The sequence below is a fragment of the Mesoplodon bidens genome (assembly GCF_964165515.1).
Source record: "Mesoplodon bidens genome assembly, chromosome: 17".
NCBI classification, from domain to species: Eukaryota; Metazoa; Chordata; class Mammalia; order Artiodactyla; family Ziphiidae; genus Mesoplodon; species Mesoplodon bidens.
The window spans coordinates 652,167-679,171 of NC_138174.1; the positions used below are offsets into that span (position 1 = coordinate 652,167).

Sequence of the window (27,005 nt, forward strand, 5' to 3'; positions counted from 1 at the left end):
CTGGGCCCGTGAGCCATGGCTGCTGAGCCTGCACATCCGGAGCCTGTGCTCCGCAACGGGAGAGGCCACAACAGTGAGAGGCCCGTGTGCAACACACACACACACACACACACACACACACATTTTTTCACATGTATGTCATAATATTATAATAAATTTGAAAGCTAACAACAACAACAAAAAAACCCCCATAAACCATGACCAGACATGACGCATCTTTTCTTTTGGGAAGGGCAGGGGCTGCGCTATGCAGCATGTGGGGTCTTAGTTCCCCGACCACGGTTCAAACCTGTGCCCCTTGCATTGGGAGTGAGGAGTCTTAACCACTGGACCACCAGGGAAGTCCAGATGTGTCTTTTGTTACGTTAAAAAATATATATATTATTCAAGACAAAGTATTTATTTTATACTTCAAAGCCCATACTATTAGTTGTGCTGGAATATTCCTAACAGGAATATTAGAAAGAAATGTGAAGTGGCATCTTAAAATGAACCAAGTAAACCTACATGACTTTTAACTACCCAGGCAAGCTGAACACTTACCATTTGATTCCTCCCTTTATACTGAACAGTGAGAAAAGAGAAGCACATAAGAGGGCCTAATTTCAAAGCTTTTAAAAACAAAAACAAACATTAAAATTGTTTAACAATTTTTCCCAAAGACAGTTTTCAAAGTAAATGAAGAATAACTAGTGCAACAATGGCCTCAATGTTTCTTCTATTAACACAAACCAGTCAAGACTAGTATAGAGCTTTTGTTAGTATTTCTTTAGTGCTTGATTAGTTTATATTAACAAGCATTATGGAGCTAGGAACCAAATAAAACGGATACCAAAATGATGAAAAACTTGTGCCTATTCATAATTTCTAATAGCAAAAAAATCTAAAAATAGAACAAAGACTATATTTTCCCCTAGATATTTAATTCCATTACTACATACTATGATTCCTTTCCAGAAAATTAAGAACCTAGTAACTTTGTGGTCTAACATGAGTATTAATTTTAAAAAAAAGTCACCAACACTCCAGCCCAGGATTCATCAAACTTTTTCTATAAAGGGCCAAAGAGTATTTTAGGTTTTGTGGGTCAAAAATACTCTGTTTAGTAGTCTTTTTTTTTTTTTTTTCCCTTGTCCATCAACCCTTTAAAAATGTAAACACCATCCTCGGCTCCGTGGTAGGGTGGTATAAAAATGGGTGGAGGTTCCAGGCTAGAGTTTGCAGACCTCTGCTCCAGCCAAATTAATCTTATGATGCTTCAAATATGCAACACATACTTTAAGTAACTACTTAAAATTATCTTAATATTAAAATATTTATTTGATCATCTAAGTTTTCTAAGAGCATAAACTTGTGAAACAATAAATAATCTATTTTTGAAATGCCAATAAATCTGTCATATTTTTAAGTATCTAATTTGTTTATTCTCACAGTTCCTTGGCGAGCTATAAAATTTTACCCACCACTAAAATGATTTTGAAACATTCGACTGTTTTTAAGAATTTGCAGTATTTCAATTTTAAACTGTAGCAACATTTCTAATAGTTTTTCAGTAGAAAAGTAAAGTCGAAACTATCTGTTGTCCTTTATTAATTATACCTATATTAAATACCACTGAACATATTAAAAAACACTGGTATAAGTTTTTTTAAAACTGTGAAATTTCAAAGAATGAAGAGTTTGCAATCAAGCTTATGATGTAGCCAACTTAAATTTAACAGAATATATTTTATTTAATCATTTCCTTCTGGTCCCTAAATGATTTACATCATTACACATAGCTACACATTTGCTCCAAGAATATAAAGTTTATGCCAGAAAAATATTAAGAAAGCTAATTCCACCAACTTTACTATAAGCAGGCACTTTAAAAAAAGATACGTTGAGGTACATAAAAGAACTGGGAAGAATTTCCTAATCCTCAATGGAATGAAATAAAATTTCTCTAAGAAATATATCACATGTGGTTTACATCTTGACTGTATTTTAAAATAAAAACGCTAGTTACTAGTTTTCAAAATATATGCGCCTGAAAAATTTTTTTAATTCCACGTTCTTTTATAACATCATAAAATATCCTCACATTGATAAATCCAACAGATTTATGTTCAAATGTAACTATGAAAAAGGAGAAGACCACAGTTTAAATATGTCACTATGCAAGTGCTATGTATCCAAGAGGAAAAGAGAATTGCAATAATGCTAGAAATTATTCAAAAAGAAAATTCACAATGCTTAAAAAATGTACTCAGCTAATTTTCTAATGGGATTTTAAAATCTATTAATTTAAACTTTTAGTGTGACTTATAAATAATAAAAAAATTTTCTAACTGAATTTAAATGCCATATAATTTTCATTCAAAGGATATTTACTTGATGGAAGGCAAGATAAAAAGTTCTTGTTGCTCTTCTACTTAGAATTTATTTTGCTGTCTGTATTCATTTTAATTTAAGTATCTTTTTAATTTTCCAGGGACAAAAGAACAGGGACAGAGACAGTCAGAAAAAAAGACACCAATGATTGGAATTAATACATTTAGCCTCAGAAACTTACTTACTAAAGAATCATGGCTTTTGAACAGCTAGAGGAAAAAAATACTGGTAAGTATTTTTTAGAATGAGTTTTTAAGCTGGCATTCATCTAAGGTGAACAATGAGACTCTGTTAATTATTATTAAGACCCTGTGGGTTATAAGCTATTTGAAGTATCCTTTTTTGCCCTACCATTTTGCCTCCCCAAAACAAAACCCTGAATCAGATAACGTCTTTGGAACTAACTCCAGTTTACAAGAAATTCGGGCATAAACAAACTTGTTGAACATCACTGCAAGGATACAGTTAACAAAATCCAGGACGTGAGATACTCTATACAAGGAGCTGTTTCTTTAAAAAAAAAAAAATAAGGAAAAAACGAAAATGAGGGAGAGAAAACCTATAGACTAAAATGATTGGATTTATCAACCGATCTGAAGAAACCAATTAAAAAAAAAAAAGTAAGACTTGGGCAAACTGGGGCTTTTACTGGTTAATATTAAATAACTGGCAATTTTTAAGATATGATAAAGACATTTTTTGAGAGTCCTTATCTTTTAGAGATACATACTGAAATACGAATGAAATCATATGAAGTCAGGGATTTCATATAAAAAAATTAGGGAAAGTGGGTTTACTTAAAGATGAAAAAGATCTGCTAAGTATTGACAACTGTTATGGCTGAGTGTTGAGCACATACTACTTCTACTTTTCTATATGTCTACCAAACTAAAGAATTTTTAATATCAATTAACAGTGAAAATCAGTCAAGTGGAGATGATGAATTTGTCAAGACTCCTAATTTAGTAGGAATTAAAAACAGATAAAGTAAAATGGAGAAAAATTTAATGTTCACTTCATAAAGCATGATTATCTTCAGAAACTAATTTTAACTTACTACCTGTAAGAGGTTAAGAAATTCGTTAGTTTAACATAAACACGACGAATTCAGAAAGAGCAGAAAAGACATTACTACACACAGCAGAATCTAGGAGTTCTCAACATGTATCATCCACCTGACAATGTGAACTCGCTTTAGTTAGCCAGCACTTTACTCACATTTTCCATATAGTTTGGCTTAAAGCCCTCCTGCTGTCGCCTCAGCTCCTCCTGTTCTCTGTGTCGGATCATCTCCTCTTCACGACGACGGTGCTCTTCCTCATGCCTGAGAGATTTGTAAATAAAAACTCAGGGTGGTTGACATATACACCATAATACGGTATTTTATTTCAGGTAAAACAAAATCATTTATGTTTATCATTTATTTATACATTATGCCAAATCTGTGATAACGAGTGGCTTACCAGTTTACCTTCCTCTTATTTTGCTCTAAACCATTAATAAATCAAACAAACCAATAAAATAATTTATCTAGGGTCAATCAAAAAAGTAAAGTAGGGCTTCCCTGGTGGCACAGTGGTTGAGAGTCCGCCTGCCGATGCAGGGGACACGGGTTCGTGCCCCGGTCCGGGAGGATCCCACATGCCGCGGAACGGCTGGGCCCGTGAGCCATGGCCGTTGAGCCTGCGCGTCCGGAGCCTGTGCTCCGCCACGGGAGAGGCCACAACAGTGAGAGGCCCACGTACCGCAAAAAAAAAAAAAAAGTAAAGTAACAGCATATAACTAGGATAATTATGTGCTTACAGTCAAAAACTCCAGAAACCAAAAGCTCAAACCAGTACTCTATTACTGTACAAAGAGAAAGCCTGGGATTCACCACTGGCACAGCAGAGTTAGTTCTTAAAGACACTCAGAACCTATTCCAATACAAGCCACTGTAAAGGACCACACTGCCTAGACAAAAATTCTACTATGTGCAAAAGGAAGCCTTAACGTTCTCTCCCCCATTTCATTAATGCACTGAGGAAAGTATGCACCTGGAGCAGGTGTCTGCATACCACCTGTTTTCGCAAATTAAGTTTTACGGGACAATCATTCCCTCACTGTCTGTGGCTACCTTTGGGCTAGAGCAGTGCTGAACAGTTGAGACACAGACCATATGACATGAAAAGCCTAAAATATTTACCATGTAGCCCTTTCCCAGAAAAAGTATGCCAACCTCTGCCTCAGAGATATCAAGCATGGAACAACAACTACAAAACAAACAAAAAAGGTATGTATGTGCAGGATTACTATTAAATCATAATTAGTTACAATATGATTAAGAGGGAAAACCTACAAAATAATATTAAAGTAATAGTGTGACATTATACTGACATTTAAATCAATGCAAACTCAAATATATATGGTCTCCACTCAAAAGCAAAAAAGTAATTTAAATAGCGAAGACTATATAATGCTGATGCCCCCTCAGCAGGCCTCATTTTCCAGGCTACTCTTATAAGCACCCTTTTACACCAAGTATAAATACTTCGTTTTTGTTGTTTTGTACACCAAACACAATACCTGAACTGAAAGAAATGGCATTTTCACCCACAGCCAGCAAGAAAACAGGCTGTTAGGACTTCATATCAGACCATGTGCAAGTAACAAGACAATGTTCCTAAGGTATTTCAAGTAAAATCTAGACTATTTTGAGATATCTAAGTCCCCAGTACACAACTCTATTCAAGGAAACAGAATATTCCAATAAACCGGTTAATCCATTTCTAGTACATTAACACACTCATAAATTTTATGGCTAAGAAAATACTTTCATGTTCGTACACTGCTGAAAATGTACTTAGTGACAGCAAAAATTCCCTTATTCAAAAACTCTAAGGCCACATGTGTTTTTCCGACTTTAAAAAGGGTTAATATACTATTATGATATCCCCAGTAGGATCTATTATGATATCCCAGCAGTACCCAATAATCAACACCATTAATACTTCTGTAGTAAGATGAACACTCACATTCTACGAATATAACAAAGGTTTGGCATGACCGCAACGTAAAACGGGTCAGGTTTTGCATCAAACAGGCTCATGTCAGATCTTGCCACTAAATGATACTCAAAGCTTTTTGGTCTTCAAGATTGCAAAAATGACTTTGTTGAGGACCAACGTGTAGCAAACAATTTTATGTGTGCAAATCCATTTCCAGTAAACTAAACAGAAATATCTATACATGTGTGCAAGAATGTATACACACAGATACAAGACTGTACATTAATTAAAGGCAAAAGGTTGAAGACATTCAATTACAAATGACGGACAAGGAACACAATACAACCATTACAAAGAGGCAGATTTGCATTTGCTGACATGAAACAATGTCTAAGGTACAGTGTCAGAAAAAAGGCAAGCAAAACAATAGTATTCCTATTGCTGCATCTAAAAACCATTTGTACGAGCAAAGAAGAGAGTATGAGAGCTTCTATCACACTGGGGATAATCTGGGGAGACAAGAGCATTTGCCCTTTTTCTTTTGTACACATACGTATCATGTGAGTTTTTTTAAACATGTATTGCCATAACATTTTTAATTTAAAAGATATTTTAAACAAAATTTATAATGTACTTCTCCCCATTGTTAGAGCAATTTTTTTCTGATAAAATGTGAGACTACATTTATATCTGGAGAAAAAATATGGTAAAAAGGTATAAAATCACTTTAAACATTTGCTATTTTTTTCTTCCACTCCATTGTCTATAAATTCCAGAGTTTCTACTTTATTTTGTGATTACACCACACTGACAATTCCATAATATAAATTTACAGACAACATATAGGAACATTCCCTACTGTACATATGTTTGCTTTTAATTTTTTTCCTTCCACAAGGTGCTTTAACAATTATATTTATATTTAATGTCTCTTTGGATCAAGGATAATTTCCCAGGTTATATTCACAAATGAAACTAATAAGTAAAGAAGCATGACGAATTTTAACACCCTTCATGTTATACTTAATTGGAAACTGATAAAACCTCCATTTTACAATTTATTTTAATTGGAAGCCCACTAATTGTCTCATATTTTAATAGGACTTTGAAACCTGAGAGGCTCTAGGCACTAAGCTATGATACGACTGATATAAAAATGTCCTGCTCTTAGTTCCAGTCCAGCACTATGGCCTCCACACCCACCAAAGGCCTCAGTCCATCTGATGACCTTTATACTTTGTCAAACGACATAAAAAGGGAAAGAATGGATGGATGGGTAGATGAGTGACTAGGAGGGAGGAAGGAAAGAAGAGAACAAATGAACAAGCGCCAAGTGGGCCAGTTACAGCCTGAACCAGCCCACCTAAGCCCTGTCCGCCTGCACTGTCAAAGCCCCTGAAGAAGTGACCCACGAAAACTTATTTGTAGCACTGAAATGAAACCAGAAAATGTTGTATGCTCCAAAGTATTTAATTTCTTTCAAATATATTTTCTCAAGCAGTTTTTTCAGTCTTCCAACTAAGGTAAACAAAAAGGCCGTGTCCAGACTCCCTGGCTGTCTCACGTGGTAGCCTCCTGAGTCAGACCAACCTCTGCAAACCTACATTTTTATTTGCTTTGTGCTGCAAGGGCAGGATATATATATATATATATAAAATGTGTGTGTGCAAGGGCAGGAGTGTGTGTGTGTGTGTGTGTGTGTGTGTGTGTGTGTTTGTTTGTTTTATGAGGACCTCTCACTGTTGTGGCCTCTCCCATTGCGGAGCACAGGCTCCGGACGCGCAGGCTCAGCAGCCATGGTTCACAGGCCCAGCCGCTCCGTGGCATGTGGGATCTTCCCGGACCGGGGCACGAACCCGCGTCCCCTGCATCAGCAGGCGAACTCTCAACCACTGCACCACCAGGGAAGCACCAAGCAACCAATATTTCAATTATGAAACAAGTAACCTATTAAAAATTCCAGTAAGTACTGCGTTCTATTTTGTGCGCTTCACTTTCTTTTTAATAATCTGATGTTTCCAACTAATGTCTGCCTCCCTCCCAGAATACCTAAGTGCCACACCAGCAGAGCTTGTGTCTTTTGTTTTCCACTGTATCCCCAGTACCTAGAGTCCTCTTTTTCATTTTTTTATTTCCAACTAATTTTAAACTTACAGAAAAGTTGCAAAAATAGTACAGAGTTCCTGTATCTCCCTCATGCGGCATCCCCTAATATTAACATCTTCCATAACCGTAGTACAATTATGAAAACCAGGAATTCACAATGGTACACTGCTACAGTTCAACTCTAGGTCTTACTCAAATTTCACCAGTTTCCCCACTATGTCCCCTTCTTCTGTTCCAGGACCCTATCCAGAATCTCACATTGCATTTAGTTATTATTTCCCTTTAGTCTCCTCGAGTCTGTAACACTTCAGTGTTTCCTGGTCTTTCATGACCTTGACACTTTTAAAGAGAACTGATTATTTTGTAGTGTCCTTCAATTTAGGTTTGTCTTAAGTTTTCTCACGACTAGCATAAGGTTATGAAGCTTTGGCAAGAAAACCACAGAAATGACAATGTATGCTTCTGGGTGCATCATATCAAGGGGTTCCTGGTGTCCGTGTCTTATTAAGGGTGATACGAACCTAAACACTTGGTAATGGTGGTATCTGCTGGGCTTCTCCACTTCAAATTTACTATGTTTCCATTTGTAACTCATACAAATTTGAGACTCCACAAATCCTGTATCCCAAGTTTTGTGCAACAACCTTAGCACCTACTGGGAAATCTTGAATGAAACAACTATAGTGCCTCATTTTATTGCCCTTCCCAAAAATTGCATATTGCTTTTGCACACTGAAGTTTTGTGCCAACCCTGTATTGTCAGATGGTTAGCATTTTTTAGCAAGAAAGTATTTTTAATTAAGGTACACACATTGTTTTTTAAGACATCATGCTATTGCACACTTAAAACACTACAGTACAGTATAAAGGTAGCTTTTATATGCACTGTGAAACAAAAAAACTCACTTTATTGCAATATATTGTGCTGGTCCGGAACCAAACCCATAGTATCTCCAAGATGTGCCTGTATTACTGCAGTATTCACCCACTGGTAATTTTTCTCTCAGGCTCATTTCACATTTATTATTTGGAATTCTACTTCTAACAACTAAGGAAGAGTTGTCAATTCTCCCCATTTATTTACTTACTCATTAAATAACTTCTATCAGCACAAACTCATGGATATTTACTTTATTCAACAGTGTAAAATCTAATACTACCATTTTTTATTTTGTTGTTGAAACTGTTCCAACTTTGGCCCTTAGGAGCGCCTTCAGTTTGGCTCCTGTGTTCTCTCAACGTGCCCTAGCCTTGTTCAAGTACTTTGCTTCTCTCTGACACAAGATTTGTCAGGCTCATCTTAGACTTTTCAATCCTGGAATCAACCACTTCTCCAAAAAGCCCTGGTTCCCTTTACTGGAGAATGGTGCTCAGAAACAACAATCTGGGCATCAGATGAGCTCATTGTTCCTGAGGCATCACTGCTTCTGGATGGACAGGGCTAGGAAATATGTATATGTATATGAACCGATGTATATATACACATCTATATTTCTGTATCTGTCTAGATTAAATGCCACTCAGTTCATACTGATACTTAGATTCCCCATTGAACATCACAGGAGTCATTTTAATTTTAGCCTTTCTCCCTTCTTTCTTTCTCCAACAATGAGAAACCTGGTTCATATTAATCTGTACTAATACATTGACTTAAAAAAGTATATACATTATTTTCAATAAAGTCTTGATCAAAGAGAGAAAAAAAGTATATAGTTTCAGAACTGCAAATCTATATCCCTATGAGAAATACACTTACTAACTAGATTACAGAATTTACATATTGTTCTTGCCACTAGCCTATAGTATGCAATCAAGATATGGTTTTCCAAAGTTATTTAGGTTCCTTACTTTCTTCCCCATCTCCTTCCAGTGTGACAGTGCTGTCCATCTATATATAATATAGTTAAGTTCATCTGTTATATTTTTATACCCTACTTTGGGTTCTCCCACATTGATTGTTTTTTTCTTGTTTTTGTTTTTCTTTTTGTTGACTGAAGTACAGTTGATTTACAATGTTAGTTTCAGGTGTACAGCGAAGTGATTCAGTTATACATATATATTCTTTTTCATATTCTTTTCCATTATGGCTTATTACAGGATATTGAATATAGCTCCCTGTGCTATACAGTAGGACCCTGTTGTTTATCCATTCCATACATAGTAGTTTGCACCCCACATTGTTTAGTTTTAATTACTTATTATTTTAGCACACTAGTATAGGGCACTAACCTTAAAAGCCTACTTGTCAAGGATAAATGTAAGAGAAGAAAGCTGGATTCAGGTAGGTTTATGTTAGGGGAGAGGAGGTTTCCTTTTCTTTGTACAAGTAGAAGAGACTTTAACACATTTACATGAAGTGGAAAGAAGCAACAAGAAAGAAACTGAAAAAGGTCCCTCGTGTAAGAAGTTCATGGCGGGAGTTATTTACACCAGTGGTTCTCAAACTTTAGGATGCACCAGAGTCACCTGGAGGATTTACCAAAGCACAGGTGAATCAGCTTATGATTCAGTAGTTCAGAGGGAAGGCTTGAGACTTCCTAACAATCTCCTAGGTTAGAATGCTGATGCTGCCCACCAAGTACCATAAATTGAGAATAAGTAGGTTAGAGTAAAATCAGAGTAGTACCAAGACAGAAATACACAAACGTTGGTATAATCAGGTATAAAGTTGGAAAAAACACACTAAAATATACAGTCTAGTACCTATCTCCTGACCGTGAAGACACTTCAAACTCATTAACAGTTTTTTACTTTCTTTATTTCCCATGAGCACCTAACTTCCTGTCACAAGCACTTACTACTTTTTTTTTTTTTTTTTTGCGGTACGCAGGCCTCTCACTGTTGTGGCCTCTCCCATTGCGGAGCACAGGCTCCGGACGCGCAGGCTCAGCGGCCATGGCTCATGGGCCTCGCCGCTCCGCGGCTTGTGGGATCTTCCCGGACCGGGGCACGAACCCGCATCCCCTGCATCGGTAGGCGGACTCTCAACCACTGCACCACCAGGGAAGCCCAAGCACTTACTACTTTTACAGCACTTCCAAAACAAAAGTTTAAGTTTGCTTTAATCTATCATAGCTTTGTTTATAGCAATTCCTAATTATGACTTTTTTTTTTTTTTGCGGTACGCGGGCCTCTCACTGTTGTGGCGCACAGGCTCCAGACGTACAGGCTCAGTGGCCATGGTTCACGGGCCCAGCCTCTCCGCAACATGTGGGATCCTCCTGGACCGGGGCACGAACCCGTAACTCCTGCATCGGCAGGCGGACTCTCAACCACTGCGCCACCAGGGAAGCCCCTAATTATGACTTTTGAAACTTGTAAGAGTAATACTTATCTCATATTTTACAACTGAATATTGCAGTTACAAGAAAAGCTGTTAATTTTTGTTTCTATATCTTGGATCAACTACTCCCTTAAACTTCCTTACTTAACCTAAAAGATTTTAAGTTGCCCATCACAGTTCTCTATTATGTACTGAGATCTTTAATGCCCATACCCTTTTTACCATGGATTCCAGATATCATTTTTAAACAAATTATCAGAAGTACAAAAATGCTTAATGGCATTCAGAGTAGTAGTATACACATGAAAAAAAACTCAGATCAATGCAAATGTATCCATCTCTGGAAAAATGGCCCCGTAAATCCTGGTGCAGTCTTACAATAAATTCTACGAAATAATGCCTAAGCCCTTTATGTAAGTTCACACTGTCTGGAAAGTGTCCATAATCAGCTATAAAAAACATAGAATAACAAAGATTTATGTTATCTCAAAGATTTATGTTATCTTCTGGAGTAATTCCCTAAATCTGGTCAGAAATGGACAATTTTGGTTTTCTTCCCTGTATTTTCCAAGTTATATAAGTTGTTGATAACAGGCATTGGGAGTTTTATTCATAACATACATAATGAAAGCTACATATATTCACGTGTATGTTACAATGATGTCCTTTACCTCAGTTGTATTTGCTTCCGTTTTTGCAGCTCTTGGTTTCTGAGTTCTTCTAAGCGTCTGAGTTCCTCTTGACGCCTCATTAAATCTACAAGATATTGATTACAGATTAGTATTTTTAGCTTCCCCTTCTGTATTTTTATATTCATAAGCATATGGAGGCTCCGTGACCGGCAATATATGTAGTAACTTATTCATCCTCGTGCACCTAGCTGCTCTCTTGTCTGCCACATCAGTTTACAGTGAAAGACCCTAAGCTGTGCAATAAGGTGCTATCCCTTCCGGGCCCGTTTCTTTATGTGTATGAAGAAAATAATAAATCCATCCTGATATTAAGAAATTAAAATGGGTAGTAACTGTTGTAACACAGGGCCTGGAACATATTAAAAACAGAATAGTAGTTACATTTTCATTTACATAGTTTTAAACAAATTAGAATTTTTTTCAGCAGCAAGTTCAAAGCCCAAAAAGATGCCTTGAGAACCATCAGCAGAGGGCACGTAAGAACCAGACCAAACAGTACAGATAATGAGATAGGACATGGCATAAAACTCAAAAACATCCCTCGCAACACAATCAGGTTTCCTCCTGCATCAAGTCTGTATCGTATGAAGGAGGGCAATGAGGAGATAGTTCCTGAAAGGGGAAAAGGGCTGAACACTGATGTGAACAAGACCACTTTAAACAGGACGAGCATTCCCACTGTCACCAACCCGTGTCACATCATCAAGAACAGGGGTTCCACTGCAGAATAAGATAATGAAAGATACATTTGTTTTGCACATCTGAGAAGCAGTGGATAAACTTCCCAAGTATTAAAATTATTTGTACTATCTTACCAAATTACATGTGCACGCATGCATAAAATATATACATACACATATACAGATATATGAATACCCTGAATAACACAAGTATTGGTTGTTTTTATTTCCTTTTTCTATAATCATGTTACCTGAAATTTCTAAAATGAACATATATTATCTTAATTGAATGTTTAATAAATTGCTATATTCAGAATTCATTTAACATAATACTTAACAGTTAAAGTTAATATTTCATGTGCCAATAACTCTAAACATCTTAACCATAACAACACAGGCATCATAATTATAACAAGGTATTATCCTCCCTACAGATTGAATTATGTATTAATTATGTCAAAGAAAAAAGATCCAGACAGATTATGAATGTGCTCTAGCCATCCAGCCACTACATGGTTCAACTGGGATGTATAGCCATATCTATCCTTATTGCAAAGCTCTTTCCAAAATGCCAGCATTGCAAACCTGGCTGTTCAGCCTCAACTGAGAAACTTAAAAAAAAAAATTTTTTTTTTTAAGATTTTCGGACTCTGCTCAAGAAAGTCTGCTTGGTATATGGGATAGGAACCAGGTGATTCTGATAACATGCCAGTTGAGAAAACATTTAGCTATCTTTTTTTTTTTTTTTTTTTTTTGCGTACGCGGGCCTCTCACTGTTGTGGCCTTTCCCGTTGTGGAGCACAGGCTCTAGACGCGCAGGCTCAGCGGCCATAGCTCACGGGCCTCGCCGCTCTGCGGCATGTGGGATCTTCCTGGACCGGGGCACGAACCCGTGTCCCCTGCATCAGCAGGCGGACTCTCAACCACTGCGCCACCAGGGAAGCCCCATTTAGCTATCTTAAAACCCAAACATAACTACAATTAAGTTCAAACATTTTTACCATTAGCTGTCAACATTGACTGCTCATTAGAATTACTGAAGTACCTTTTAACCATAGACCAATTAAATCAAAATCTCTTGGGATGTGGACCAGATATGAGTATTTTTTTTGAAGCTCCCTAGATGACTCCATTCTGCAACCAACATTGAGACCGCATAACTACCGTATAATTTCTATAGTTGGCGAGACTTGTAAAGACCAAAAATATACTATCTATTTATATTCCTAAGGGGAAATGCTTCAATAAGCCAAAGCATGGGAAGTATCTTACTATCATTAATTACCCAAGAAAGTCAATACAGTGCATCCTGTAACAGTTTTATTATTGATTTTGTAGGTTAGCTGTTCTTAAATCAGGGGCACATATAGTAATAAATGTAAAATTATATTTTCCCCCATGAAAAGGAATAGGAAAAGAACATGAATGTTTTCTGACACCTGGATCTTCTCCTTTTAAGCTGGGCCAGTTAAGACAGGTGCTTTAACGTCTCAGATCGTGCTTTCTCACCAGTAACATGGGTATAATAATTAGCTCAGAGGATCTGACAATCAAATTATCAGATAAGCACATTATCTAACAGTCATGAGGAACACTATCAACTTAAAACAAAACTACCATTTTACATTTTCCAAATTATTTCCTTTAAGTTGCTAATATCCAGAGTTCCTGAAATTTCACTAAAGCTTATATATTTGTATACTGCCATGATAATATTCTTCTGGAGGAAAATATTACCCAAAAAACATGTAACCTGAGGTGCTTTTTATCCTTTAACCCAGTAAATCACACTCATAGGAATTTTTCTTATAAAAATAATCCAGGAATTCCCTGGCAGTCCAGTGGTTAGGACTTGGTGCTTTCACTGCAGGGGCCCAGGTTCAACCCTGCCGGGGAACTAAGATCGTGCAAGTCGCACGTGGCCAAAAAAAAAAAAAAAAAATCCAAAGACATCCACAGACATAAAATATCAGCTGCAGCACTACTCACTACTAGACCAAATAACATTTAAAACTGCGTACCTAACAGACATAAAACTGTATCTATAATTTCAATAGATCATAAATACGGGTACAGCGAAAAGGGAATAGAGGGGAATATGGACAAATTTTAAGTCTGATTTGCTAGACTGTAGGAAAGTGTTCTCTCAATGTAATATCCTTCAAGTCATGAAGACTAAACATATGCTCTCTGATCTAACACAGCTCCTTCCTCGAAATATAAGAACTGAATTGAAAGGGCACATCTGGTCCCAAGAAAAGTATGATGGTGTACAATAAGATACATCTGGGATATAAGACTGGACAGATGGAAAGATGTAATAAAACAAGTATAGTAAAATGTTAGTAACAAAATCTAAGTATTAAATACCTTAAAATTCTTTGAACTTTTTTTTTTTTTTTTTTTTGCGTACGCGGGCCTCTCACTGTTGTGGCCTTTCCCGTTGTGGAGCACAGGCTCTAGACGCGCAGGCTCAGCGGCCATAGCTCACGGGCCTCGCCGCTCTGCGGCATGTGGGATCTTCCTGGACCGGGGCACGAACCCGTGTCCCCTGCATCAGCAGGCGGACTCTCAACCACTGCGCCACCAGGGAAGCCCCATTTAGCTATCTTAAAACCCAAACATAACTACAATTAAGTTCAAACATTTTTACCATTAGCTGTCAACATTGACTGCTCATTAGAATTACTGAAGTACCTTTTAACCATAGACCAATTAAATCAAAATCTCTTGGGATGTGGACCAGATATGAGTATTTTTTTTGAAGCTCCCTAGATGACTCCATTCTGCAACCAACATTGAGACCGCATAACTACCGTATAATTTCTATAGTTGGCGAGACTTGTAAAGACCAAAAATATACTATCTATTTATATTCCTAAGGGGAAATGCTTCAATAAGCCAAAGCATGGGAAGTATCTTACTATCATTAATTACCCAAGAAAGTCAATACAGTGCATCCTGTAACAGTTTTATTATTGATTTTGTAGGTTAGCTGTTCTTAAATCAGGGGCACATATAGTAATAAATGTAAAATTATATTTTCCCCCATGAAAAGGAATAGGAAAAGAACATGAATGTTTTCTGACACCTGGATCTTCTCCTTTTAAGCTGGGCCAGTTAAGACAGGTGCTTTAACGTCTCAGATCGTGCTTTCTCACCAGTAACATGGGTATAATAATTAGCTCAGAGGATCTGACAATCAAATTATCAGATAAGCACATTATCTAACAGTCATGAGGAACACTATCAACTTAAAACAAAACTACCATTTTACATTTTCCAAATTATTTCCTTTAAGTTGCTAATATCCAGAGTTCCTGAAATTTCACTAAAGCTTATATATTTGTATACTGCCATGATAATATTCTTCTGGAGGAAAATATTACCCAAAAAACATGTAACCTGAGGTGCTTTTTATCCTTTAACCCAGTAAATCACACTCATAGGAATTTTTCTTATAAAAATAATCCAGGAATTCCCTGGCAGTCCAGTGGTTAGGACTTGGTGCTTTCACTGCAGGGGCCCAGGTTCAACCCTGCCGGGGAACTAAGATCGTGCAAGTCGCACGTGGCCAAAAAAAAAAAAAAAAAATCCAAAGACATCCACAGACATAAAATATCAGCTGCAGCACTACTCACTACTAGACCAAATAACATTTAAAACTGCGTACCTAACAGACATAAAACTGTATCTATAATTTCAATAGATCATAAATACGGGTACAGCGAAAAGGGAATAGAGGGGAATATGGACAAATTTTAAGTCTGATTTGCTAGACTGTAGGAAAGTGTTCTCTCAATGTAATATCCTTCAAGTCATGAAGACTAAACATATGCTCTCTGATCTAACACAGCTCCTTCCTCGAAATATAAGAACTGAATTGAAAGGGCACATCTGGTCCCAAGAAAAGTATGATGGTGTACAATAAGATACATCTGGGATATAAGACTGGACAGATGGAAAGATGTAATAAAACAAGTATAGTAAAATGTTAGTAACAAAATCTAAGTATTAAATACCTTAAAATTCTTTGAACTTTTTTTTTTTTTTTTTTTGGCCACACCATGCGGCTTGTGGGATCTTAGTTCCCCAACCAGGGATCGAACACACCCCCTCTGCAATGGAAGCGCAGAGTCCTAAAAACTGGACCACCAGGGATTTCCCCTCTTTCAACATTTTTATGTTTAAAATTTCTCATAACAAAATATTTGGGCGGAAAACATATCCTGGATAAGTTACTGAACCTTAAAAGAATTCATATGGAAGCCTGTTAAAAGGATCAAGTCACAAGAAGGGAAAAAAATCCAGGTTTATCTCAGACTTTCCCACAGAAACATACTATCAAGTACTTAAGAAAGGGGAGAAAGAAGCATGAATTTTACACCATTCAAGAGAGGGTTTAAAGTATAAAATCATGAGGACTTCTCTGGTGGCTCAATGGTTAAGAATCTGCCTGCCAATGCAGGGGACACAGGCTTGAGCCCTGGTCCGGGAAGATCTCACATGCCGCGGAGCAACTAAGCCTGTACGCCACAACTACTGAGCCTGCACTCTAGAGCCCACAAACCACAACTACTGAAGCCTGCATGCCTAGAGCCCGTGCTCGGCAACAAGGGAAGCGACTGCAGTGAGAAGCTCGTGCACCGCAACGAAGAGTAGCTCCCGCTAGCAGCAACTAGAGAAAGCCCGCACGCAGCAACGAAGACCCAACACGGCCAAAAATAATAAATAAATAAATTTAAAAAAAATTTTTTTAAGATATTTAAAGAAACTATACTCCTATTATTTATCAGTACAAAAAGATACATAAAATATAAAATCCCCCGATAGAGGAGGACAGAGTAATAGCAAAATGAATGGCAGTTCTATTGAGTTATATCATTACAGTAACAAAGGTAATACAAAAACAACCATAATGAAAATTCAGGAACTGCCTCCTATACTCATGATCAAAAACAGATAGTGAAGCAAAAAAATAACCTGTATTAAGTATAATGGGATTTGGATCTAGAAAGGACTACATAAACAGCAGTAAGATAGAAATGAAGCAATTGTTAAAAGGAACTGGTGTGTCCAGTAAGAATCAACATTTACAAAAATTTGCTAAGATATATACATATTCACTGCAGCACCGTTTTTACTAACAAGCTGGAAAGAGACCTAGAAGTCAATTAAAAGAGGATGAGCAGGGGCTTCCCTGGTGGCACAGCGGTTGAGAGTCCGCCTGCCAATGCAGGGGACACGGGTTCGTGCCCTGGTCCGGGAGGATCCCACATGCCGCGGAGCGGCTGGGCCCATGAGCCACAGCCGCTGAGCCTGCATGTCCGGAGCCTGTGCTCCGCAACGGGAGAGGCCACAACAGTGAGAGGACCGCGTACCGCAAAAAAAAAAAAAAAAAAAAAAGAGGATGAGCAAAACTAATTATAGCCATTTAACAGAGTATCATTCAGTCATTGAAAATATGAAGCAGATCTATATGTACACACTTATACAGAAAGCAAAATAGCAAGGAGCAAAAAAGATAAAAAGGATCTTCTTGGTTATAAATAAATACACACACACACACACTTCTACTGACATATGCATGATTTTTTTTTATTAAAGGATACAGAAGAAACTTAAAATACAGAAGAAACAAAGACTCCTATAAGAAAGCAGAAGGCGGGGCCAGGGAAAAGGACAGTTTTCTGTGCTGTCTGGGCTTTCCATTTCCAAGATAGGTCAACTGGAGAGCCCTGTGTCTCTGCAGAGCCAAAGAACTAAGATTACTTCACGTCGCTCCCCAACCTGAACACACCCTTAGAATCGCTGGATAAAATACAAAATTGTAGAACAGAAGAGAAGATTGTAAATTTTTTTTAAATTTTTAAACAAATTAACCCTGAAACGAATTTATCACCTGCAGACTTTTGCTGAAATATAGGATGTACATCAGGAGAAGTAAACCCAGAAGCAAGGACTAAGATACACTAAGCAATGTGCTTTTCTAATATTATAAACCAAAAACTGTTAACATGGGTTATAAATAAGCACACAAAAAGCAATAAAATGAAAGCTCATAGGAAATAACTACAAAGTTACTCTGCTTCGGAAGTCAAAACTCCCTTAGGGGTGAGGCAAAGTTTTCTAAGCACTCACGAGAGCTCTACGAGGCCTAAAGAAATGTTGTGCTTTGTCATCACCACATCCTCAGTACCTCACATGGTGTCTTCTACAACCAACATTCAATATGGGTTCAAGTAACGACTGCTATACTACTGCCTGTTAGTAGCAGCAACAAATATCTTTCAGCACAAATGTTTACACATCTAATCAACGTTAGTTCCTAACTATGGCATGACCATAGATAGCGGGAAAATAAAGTGGCAAAGTGCATGGCAGGCTAAGAGCTGAGAACAATTCATACTGGACAGAAGTGCTAGAGCAACCATGAGGCCTGGGAAATTAAAATTTTTTTAACTTCCCGGTTGATTTTGGTGTGTAGCCGATTTTTTTTTTTTGGGGGGGTCATGAGGGGCGACGTGAGGGGTCTTAGTTCCCCGACCAGGTACTGAACCGGGCCCCCTGTAGTGGAAGAGCAGAGTCTTAACCACTGGACCACCAGGGAAGACCCTGGCCAAATTTCTGAATCATAAAATCTAAGGCTGGATAAACTTGAAGCTCTCTCTTCCAGGTCTAAGCAGCCTATGATTCTAAAACTTTATCTTAAATAACAATTTTCAAATTTCTGCAAGAGACCTAGTATAAACATAACTAGTTTAAACATATTAGTATATGATATGAATGACTTCAATTTTATTAGAAAAAGAGTGTTTTATAGTTTATAGAAACGCTAGGTTTACAGTCCAAATGAAACCAGAAATGTCTGACTAGTTTCTAGCGTTTGCTGAGTTTGTTTTAACTTATTTGGCATCAACGCAGTTATTCAGTGACTTGACCGTAATTGCTCAATTGCTCAATAAACATTTACTGAACAGTTAAAAAAACAAAACAAAACACAACAAAAAAAACTAACCTGGATTTTACCCAAAAGGAAATGAGAATCTACCAAAAAGATTTAGAGATGAATGATGATCAAATTTTCGCCTTTTAAAGAAATACTGGCTCTAGTATAAAGAATACTTTAGGGACTTCCCTGGTGGCACAGTGGTTAAGAACCCACCTGCCAATGCAACAACTACTGAGCCTGCGCTCTAGAGCCCGCAAGCCACAACTACTGAGCCCATGTGCCACAACTACCGAAGCCCACGTGCCTAGAGCCCGTGCTCTGCAACAAGAGAAGCCACCGCAATGAGAAGCTCACGCACCACAACGAAGAGCGGCCCCCGCTCATCACAACTAGGGAAAGCCCACGTGCAGCAACGAAGACCCAACGCAGCCATAAATAAATAAATAAATAAATTTACTTAAAAAAAAAAAAAAAGAAGTCTGCTGCAGAAATCGGGCAGCTATCTGCGGCGCCGTGACCTCTGGGGGCAGCCAAGAGAAGGTACATAGAACTTTACTGAAGTGCTAAGTTAAAAAAACAAGTGCAAAAAATTTAAGAGCAAAATAGAAAGCAATCAGATGCTTTAAGAAATACAAAATTTGGGGAATTCCCTGGGGGTCCAGTGGTTAGGACTGCATGCTTCCACTGCAGGGGGCACCGGCTGGATCCCTGGTCAGGGAACGAAGATCCCACAAGCTGCGCAGCATGGCCTAAATAAATAAATAAATAAATTTTAAAAAAAGAAATCCAAAATTTTATGGATAATGGAAGAGATGAGTAATAGGAAGAACCAGAAAAAGTTACTTGGAGAATTAACAGGAAAGAAGAAAGGGTAGAGATAAACAATATAGACAGGGATAAAAAGAAACCCAGAAACAGGACTGGGAAGAAGTAAGCTTCTGAGCTATACTGAAGCAGCTTGTCGTGTTAGGTATCTGACCAGTGAACGCGAGTGCATGTTATGTTATGCGTAACACCTGCTATGAGTGCTCTTAAAAATTCAGTTAGCTCGGCCTCAAGTGTTCAAAATGTTCTTGCCAAATACTCAGAAGTTAGTGCTCCTGAATTCCCATACCCAACAGCACACATGAATCTTTTTCACCTCTGCCAAGGAATATCCATCTGTAATCTTTTGACATGTAGTAAGAATCTTAAATAGCCAGCATTTGCCATAATTCTTCTTTCCACCAAACAAAATCTTGATATGTGACTTTATGCCACAACTACATACCAAGAATCATCCCACTGGGCTTCTCTTTGCCAGCAGAAGCGTGTACTCACTTCTGGCAAAAGTTAACAACCTTATTAATCACCTCCAACAATACTACTTATGAAGGTAACTTATTTTTAATAAGTTTTTTTTCCTAAGGAAGTTCTCTCACAAAAGTGAAATGTTTCTTTCTAGCATTTTCAGTTTCAACTGTCTCTAAACCCCTAACTAGCGACTTAGTAATAGGTGTCAACGGGGACACCTACACGGAAACGCGTCTTACCTTGCCGCATGAGCATCAGCTGGTGCTCGTGCCGGGCCGCTTCCATTTCCGCCTCCAGTTTCTCTTTGGCTTCTCGGATGTTTCTATCAACCTGCTCACGCTGCTGCTTCTCCATTTCATCCAGAGCCTTCCAGCGAGATGCATACTCAAATTCAAACGTCCCAGGCTGAGCAAAACGCGGCGGTTGTTCTCTTTCCCTAAGTTTACAAGGAAAGACACACAGAAATGTTATGTTTCAAAGGTAAAATGACATGTAAGAACAACAAACACTACCATTCACTGAGCTAATACAATGTTCATGGCACTGTTGACAAGTACCCTCCATGAAATATATCACGGCAACATTGTCAAGCAGGTTTTAACAAGCCTAAGTTTGAGAAACTGCCCAAAGATGCCCAACTAATTAGTAAGGGCACCAGGATTCAAACCTAGGCAATCTGATGCTACAATCTGCATTCCCCTAATTAACACTTCCAATAAGGCCTTCCTGGTTTTCACTCAACAATTTTATATAAGGCAGTCTGCAACATATGACCCAAATGTCCCTTAAGTTAATTAGATGAAGTCAGATTTTTCTCTCTAAAAGTATAACTTTTAGGGGTAGTAATACAAGCAGATACAGTTAACTGTTATGTACCAGGTTCACTGGCTAGGCCAAACACTATAGGCTTAATTTACTACAATCGGCTTAATACCTATTTGCCTTGCTAGACTATAAACTCATTGAGTACATGAAATTTGTTAACCACTGTAAGTACCTAGCACATATCTAGCACACTGTACACATTTAGTATTTATTTCTTTGAATGAATGAATAAATGACCGAAAAAATTTAAGACCTGTGAATGTACCTGACAGTCAAAGAAATTCTTCAGTTATTCAAAAGTACTGATAAAAACATAATTCTCACTCATCAATAAAAGTACAGATGGCTTGCAATCACAAATTTTAACTTTTATTTTGGGGTGGGGAGGGGAAGATGGTGGATGGGACAAAGTTGGGAGATAAAGGGAGAGGTTGTCACAGAGGGAAAACGTAGTGACAAGAAACAGCTGTGGGACTTCCCTGGTGGCACAGTGGTGAAGAATCCTCCTGCCAATGCAGGGAACATGGGATCGAGCCCTGGTCCAGGAAGACCCCACGTGCCGTGGAGCAACTGGGTCCATGCGCCACAGCTACTGAGCCTGTGCTCTAGAGCCTGCAAGCCACAACTAGTGAAGCCCACGCGCCTAGAGCCCGTGCTCTGCAACAAGAGAAGCCACCGCCATGGAAGCCTGCACACTGCAACGAAGAGCAGCCCCCACAGAGCAGCCCCCACTCGCTACAACTAGAGAAAGCCCACGTGCAGCAACAAAGAACCAACGCAGCCAAAGATAAGTAACTAAATTTATTAAAAAATAATAATAATAGGCACCCATATTTGTCATTTAAATCAACTACAAGGAAAAACACCCATCTGCACTAAAATCAAAGAATGCTAATTAAAACATGCATAAAATGTCATTTTGAGCCTACACTCTCAAATCTTAAAATCATAACATCCATCTTCTGTCAGGACAAACAAAACTACTTTTATACATACACCCGTAAGTATAAATTGGTATAGTATATGGGGAGAACCATCTGGCAGTATTAATCACAGTTAAATATGCATACCCTTTGATCTAAGCCATCATACCTCACTTTCTTGGTTTTAAATGGTATTTCTCACTACTTAATATGTCTTATGATCTTTGGCTCATTAATTACTGTATAGCCCCGCCACTAGAAACGTAAGCAGTGTGAGGGCAGAAACAGTTCTAAGATGCACTGGCAGCATCAAGAACAGTGCCTGGCACAAAGACATTCCAATATTTGTTGAACTCACACACGCATATATTACAGGTTTTTTTTTTTTTTTCTTTTTGGCCACTCCATGCAGCATGTGGGATCTTAGTTCCCCAACCAGAGATGATCAAACCCACACCTCCTGCTTTGGAAGCACGGAGTCTTAACCACTGGACCGCCAGGGAAGTCCATTACAGTTTTATTTACTATAATAAATGAGTGACTGGTTAAGAACAATACAACATATTCATACAGGCAACTTATGCAAAAATATCTGAATCACACTGAGTGAAAAGTAATTGGAAAAGAATAATATATAACATTTTGAAAACAGGCTACTTTTCTTTTTCATCTTTAAGAAAAATTCTTAACTCTTTGCCAAGTTATTTAACTAGAACCTTCTCCACTCCACCCCTGCCAAAACGTCTCCTAACTCATGGCACTTCCCTGGTGGTCCAGTGGTTAAGACTCCACCTTGCAGTGCAGGGGACGCTGGTTCGATCCCTGGTCGGGGAACTAGGATACTACATGCCGCGGGGCAAGAAGCCCACGTGCCACAACTAGAGAGCCTGCGTGCCGCAACTACAGAGCCCACACACTCTGGAGCCCATGCACAACTATAAGGAAGCCCGCACACCGCAACGAGACCCCATGTGCAGCTACTAAGACCCAAGCAGCCCAAAATAAATAAATAAATAAATATTTCAAAAAGTCTCCTAACTCTTAATTCATAATACACCTGAATCATACTAAATACAGAAATTTTCATATCTAAAATTCTCTGTTGGGGCTTCCCCGATGGTGCAGTGGATAAGACTCTGTGCTCCCAACGCAGGGGGCCCGGGTTTGATCCCTGGTCAGGGAACTAGATCCCACATGCATGCCACAACTAAGAGTTCACATGCCACAACTAAGGAGCCCACGTGACATAACTAAGGAGCTGGCGAACCGCAACTAAGGAGCCCACCTGAAACAACTAAGGATCCCACATGCTGGAACTAAGGAGCTGCCGAGCAGCAACTAAAAGAGCCCATGAGCCGCAACTAAGGAGCCCACCTGCCACAACTAAGAGCCGGTGCAACCAAATAAATAATAAATATTTTTTTAAAAATTCACTGTTTCGGGCTTCCCTGGTGGCGCAGTGGTTGAGAGTCCGCCTGCCGATGCAGGGGACACAGGTTCGTGCCCCGGTCTGGGAAGATCCCACATGCCGCAGAGCGGCTAGGCCCGTGAGCCATGGCTGCTGAGCCTGCGCATCCGGAGCCTGTGCTCTGCAAGGGGAGAGGCCACAACAGTGAGAGGCCCGCCTACCGCAAAAAAAAAAAAAAAAAAAAAAAAAAAAAAATTCACTGTTTCTCTGGCATAAATGCTACTGACAGTATCCTCTTACCTACCCCATCCATGCCCCAGTTGTAAAAGTTGAGACTTCGAAGTCAAGTTAACATTTTACCAATATATAAAAGAAAACTAGCATTCCATGTAGACCAGCCCACTCTAGTAACCAGACTGTATGACTAAACAGCACACCTTATAATCCAACAATACTCGATTACAAATGTGAAGTAACAAATACCCTTGAGAGCACATATCTAAATTATCTTTATTAGTAAAATCTTACTTATGATACTGCTGAGTTTTCTGCATTAGCTTCTCTGGCAAGCCATCTTCATCATCAAACTGCTCCATGGGCTCCACAATGACTGGACGAGGGGTCCTGGACAGATAAAAAGCATTAATAAGAATTAATACAGTATCAAGAATTAACGTCCTCCCAGAAATCTTTTATTGTAACTCCAAGATACATACTTGGAAAATTTCTTTCCTGAGAAAAATGTCTCAAATCAGTCAAAAACATTGGTTGCACAGACACAGGTGAATGTCCAAGTCAAAAATGAGTGCTTATTTTTAGAGCATGGAGTCTATTCGAGGTGACAGAAAAATACACCAACCACAAACCTGCGTGAGCACGATGCAGAAGAGCGAGTCCCCGACTCTCATCCTGTGTGTGTCGTCCTCATCCCCCCATCCCATCGCCTCAAATTCCCACCACTGCCCACCTGCCAGCCTCCCTCTCTGTCCAACTGGTCTTGTAAAGAAGTCTTTCTAAAACCCAAAGTGAGACCTAAAAGATTATCAGCCAAGAAAAAGGGAAGGGGGGGGGCCAGAAGCAACACATTCAAGGAGGAAATGGGGTGGGGGGACAAGAAGAGTGGATGATGACAAATCTGACCTGGAAACCCTCCTTTACTGTTTTCCAAAGGAAGGGAAAGCTCACTGAGGAAAGACAAGAAAGAGGAGTCACTGGACTAGATGATATACTGATATTTTAATATACTGATATTAAAACTTTCCTTGCTATCAGCCTCTCACCATGCAAACAAACTAAAATCTATTTATACTGTCTTCTGAACAGATGCTTCAGAGAAAAAAGTCACGGTTGATTTTTGCGGTGTTAACAGAGGAGCTAGAGAGGTGAGGGGGCTTTCGGGGTTCAGAATGCTTCCCTTTACAAATAAATAAAGGTCCAGAGATTAAGAGACTAAATCCTCCACTGTAGGGAAGGGAAAGATATAAAACGGTTATTTATAAAGTTATTCCTGGGCTAATGAAGACATTTTAGAGTGAAGATGAATTAGAAGCAGATGTGGAATACCTTGGGGTGATGAAGACAGCAAGATTAGAAACCTCAGATAAAATGCGTGGGAACCCGAAAGAAAGGGGACTCACAGGCCTCATTCTCCAGGGTGAGACCTCGTGTCCAACATGTAAAAACAGAAACATAAGAAAGAATAGGTAACACAGCCTCCAAGAGTACACATAACCCAGTGAGGTGTGAGAAAGCAGCCAAGAATTCCTGAACCCACCCAGCCCATAGGAGGATCTAGTATTCTAAGAGGACCCAAAGGGGCCCAGGGACAAAATGAAGAAGATGCACTATATGGACCAGTTAACCACTGGAAGCCGTGGCAGGGCCACAATCATTCGAAGAATAATAGAGGGGCTTCCCTGGTGGCGCAGTGGTTGAGAGTCCGCCTGCCGATGCAGGCGACACGGGTTCGTGCCCCGGTCCGGGAAGATCCCACATGCTGCAGAGCGGCTGGGCCCGTGAGCCATGGCCGCTGAGCCTGCGCATCCGGAGCCTGTGCTCTGCAACGGGAGAGGCCACAACAGTGAGAGGCCCGCGTACCGCCAAAAAAAAAAAAAAGAGTAACAGAGCCAGGTAAGAACTACACCTGAACGGAGGCCAGCAACGACTGAAACCTGCACCCTCCACTTCAACACCACAAGGCCACCACCACCCTAGAGAAAAATCAGAAGAGACCTCGAGGAAAATGTACTGGGGCTTCCCCAGTGGCACAGTGGTTAAGAATCCACCTACCAATGCAGGGGACACGGGTTCCAGCTCTGGTCTGGGAAGATCCCACGTGCCACAGAGCAACTAGGCCCTTGCATCCCAACTACTGAGCCTGTGAGCCACAATTACTGAGCCCGCATGCCACAACTACTGAGCCCGCACGCCACAACTACTGAGCCCGCGCACCCCAACTACTGAAGTCCACATGCCTAGAACCTGTGCTCCACAACAAAAGAAGCCACCACAATGAGAAGCCTGCGCACCACAACGAACAGTAGTCCCCACTCGCCGCAACTAGAGAAAGCCCACAGGCAGCAACGAAGACCCAACGCAGCCAAAAATAAATAAACAAAATTTAAAAAAATAATGCCAATGTCGTAACACAAAATGACATAAAAAATGACATTTTTGTCATTTGGGGAGCTCAAACAGATAAAAGGAAATAATAGACGTAAATAAATTCAATGTGTGATCTTTGATTGCAAAAAATAAGTTATAAAACACATTATATTGTGACAATTATATTGTGGCTTTATTCATAGAAGATACATGCCAAGTACTGTTCAGGGGTCAAGTATGTTATCCATTGCTGACTCTTAAATGAATTAGCAAAGAAAAAACAAATTTGTACATATAGTGAAAAAACTATGACAAAATGCTAACAATCAGTGAGTGTAGATAACATTTATATTAACATTAAAGGATTGTTTTAAAGGGAAAGTATCTTTCTCTAAACTGAAATTAAAACAGACACTTTTTCCTCCTTCTAAGGAAGCAACTCCAACATCATCTTTAGGGTATCAGTTGGAAAATAGTAAGAACAGACCACTATATCTTCATTGAAGTTAACCTGCAATGATCTTTAAAAAAACAAACAAAAAAAAAAAAAAGGGAAAAGGAAAAAAATTGAAAAGTGAGCACCTATCATTGCCTCCTCAATTCCTGTGAGCTCCAGGCATGAGCACCTCTGCTGCTCTAGGTGCGATTCTAATGTTTAAAGATGTGGACATACCTTTATTATCGTAGGAGCAGCTTTTTAATTTCCCCTTTTTTCTATTTTTCTGCCTCTTTTGTAATTTCAAAACAGCACAGATATATAATTTACACATACTTTTGCATACTGTGTAGTAATCATTATATATACTGTGTACAAGGTCATTTACCTAAACGCATGTGCAGTATACAACATTTTATGACAATTTAAAGGTATTTTCAAGA

General features: G+C 38.9%; 1 protein-coding gene across 12 annotated transcripts in view; it reads right to left on the bottom strand.

The window, feature by feature from the left end:
• Positions 1 to 27,005, bottom strand: part of PSPC1 (paraspeckle component 1) — a 113,423-nt gene that overhangs the window by 75,772 nt on the left and 10,646 nt on the right. For all 12 annotated transcript variants that reach the window (XR_014013627.1, XR_014013628.1, XR_014013629.1 and 9 more), the window contains exons 3-6: positions 24,051 to 24,146; positions 20,606 to 20,802; positions 11,421 to 11,505; positions 3,592 to 3,697 (exon numbers count right to left, since the gene is read on the bottom strand). Coding sequence is in view for 2 of the 12 variants with exons in the window: in XM_081214946.1 (XP_081071072.1) it covers positions 3,592 to 3,697; positions 11,421 to 11,505; positions 20,606 to 20,802; positions 24,051 to 24,146 (484 nt within the window). In the remaining 10 variants the exon portion in view is untranslated. The remainder of the gene's footprint in view (positions 1 to 3,591; positions 3,698 to 11,420; positions 11,506 to 20,605; positions 20,803 to 24,050; positions 24,147 to 27,005) is intronic.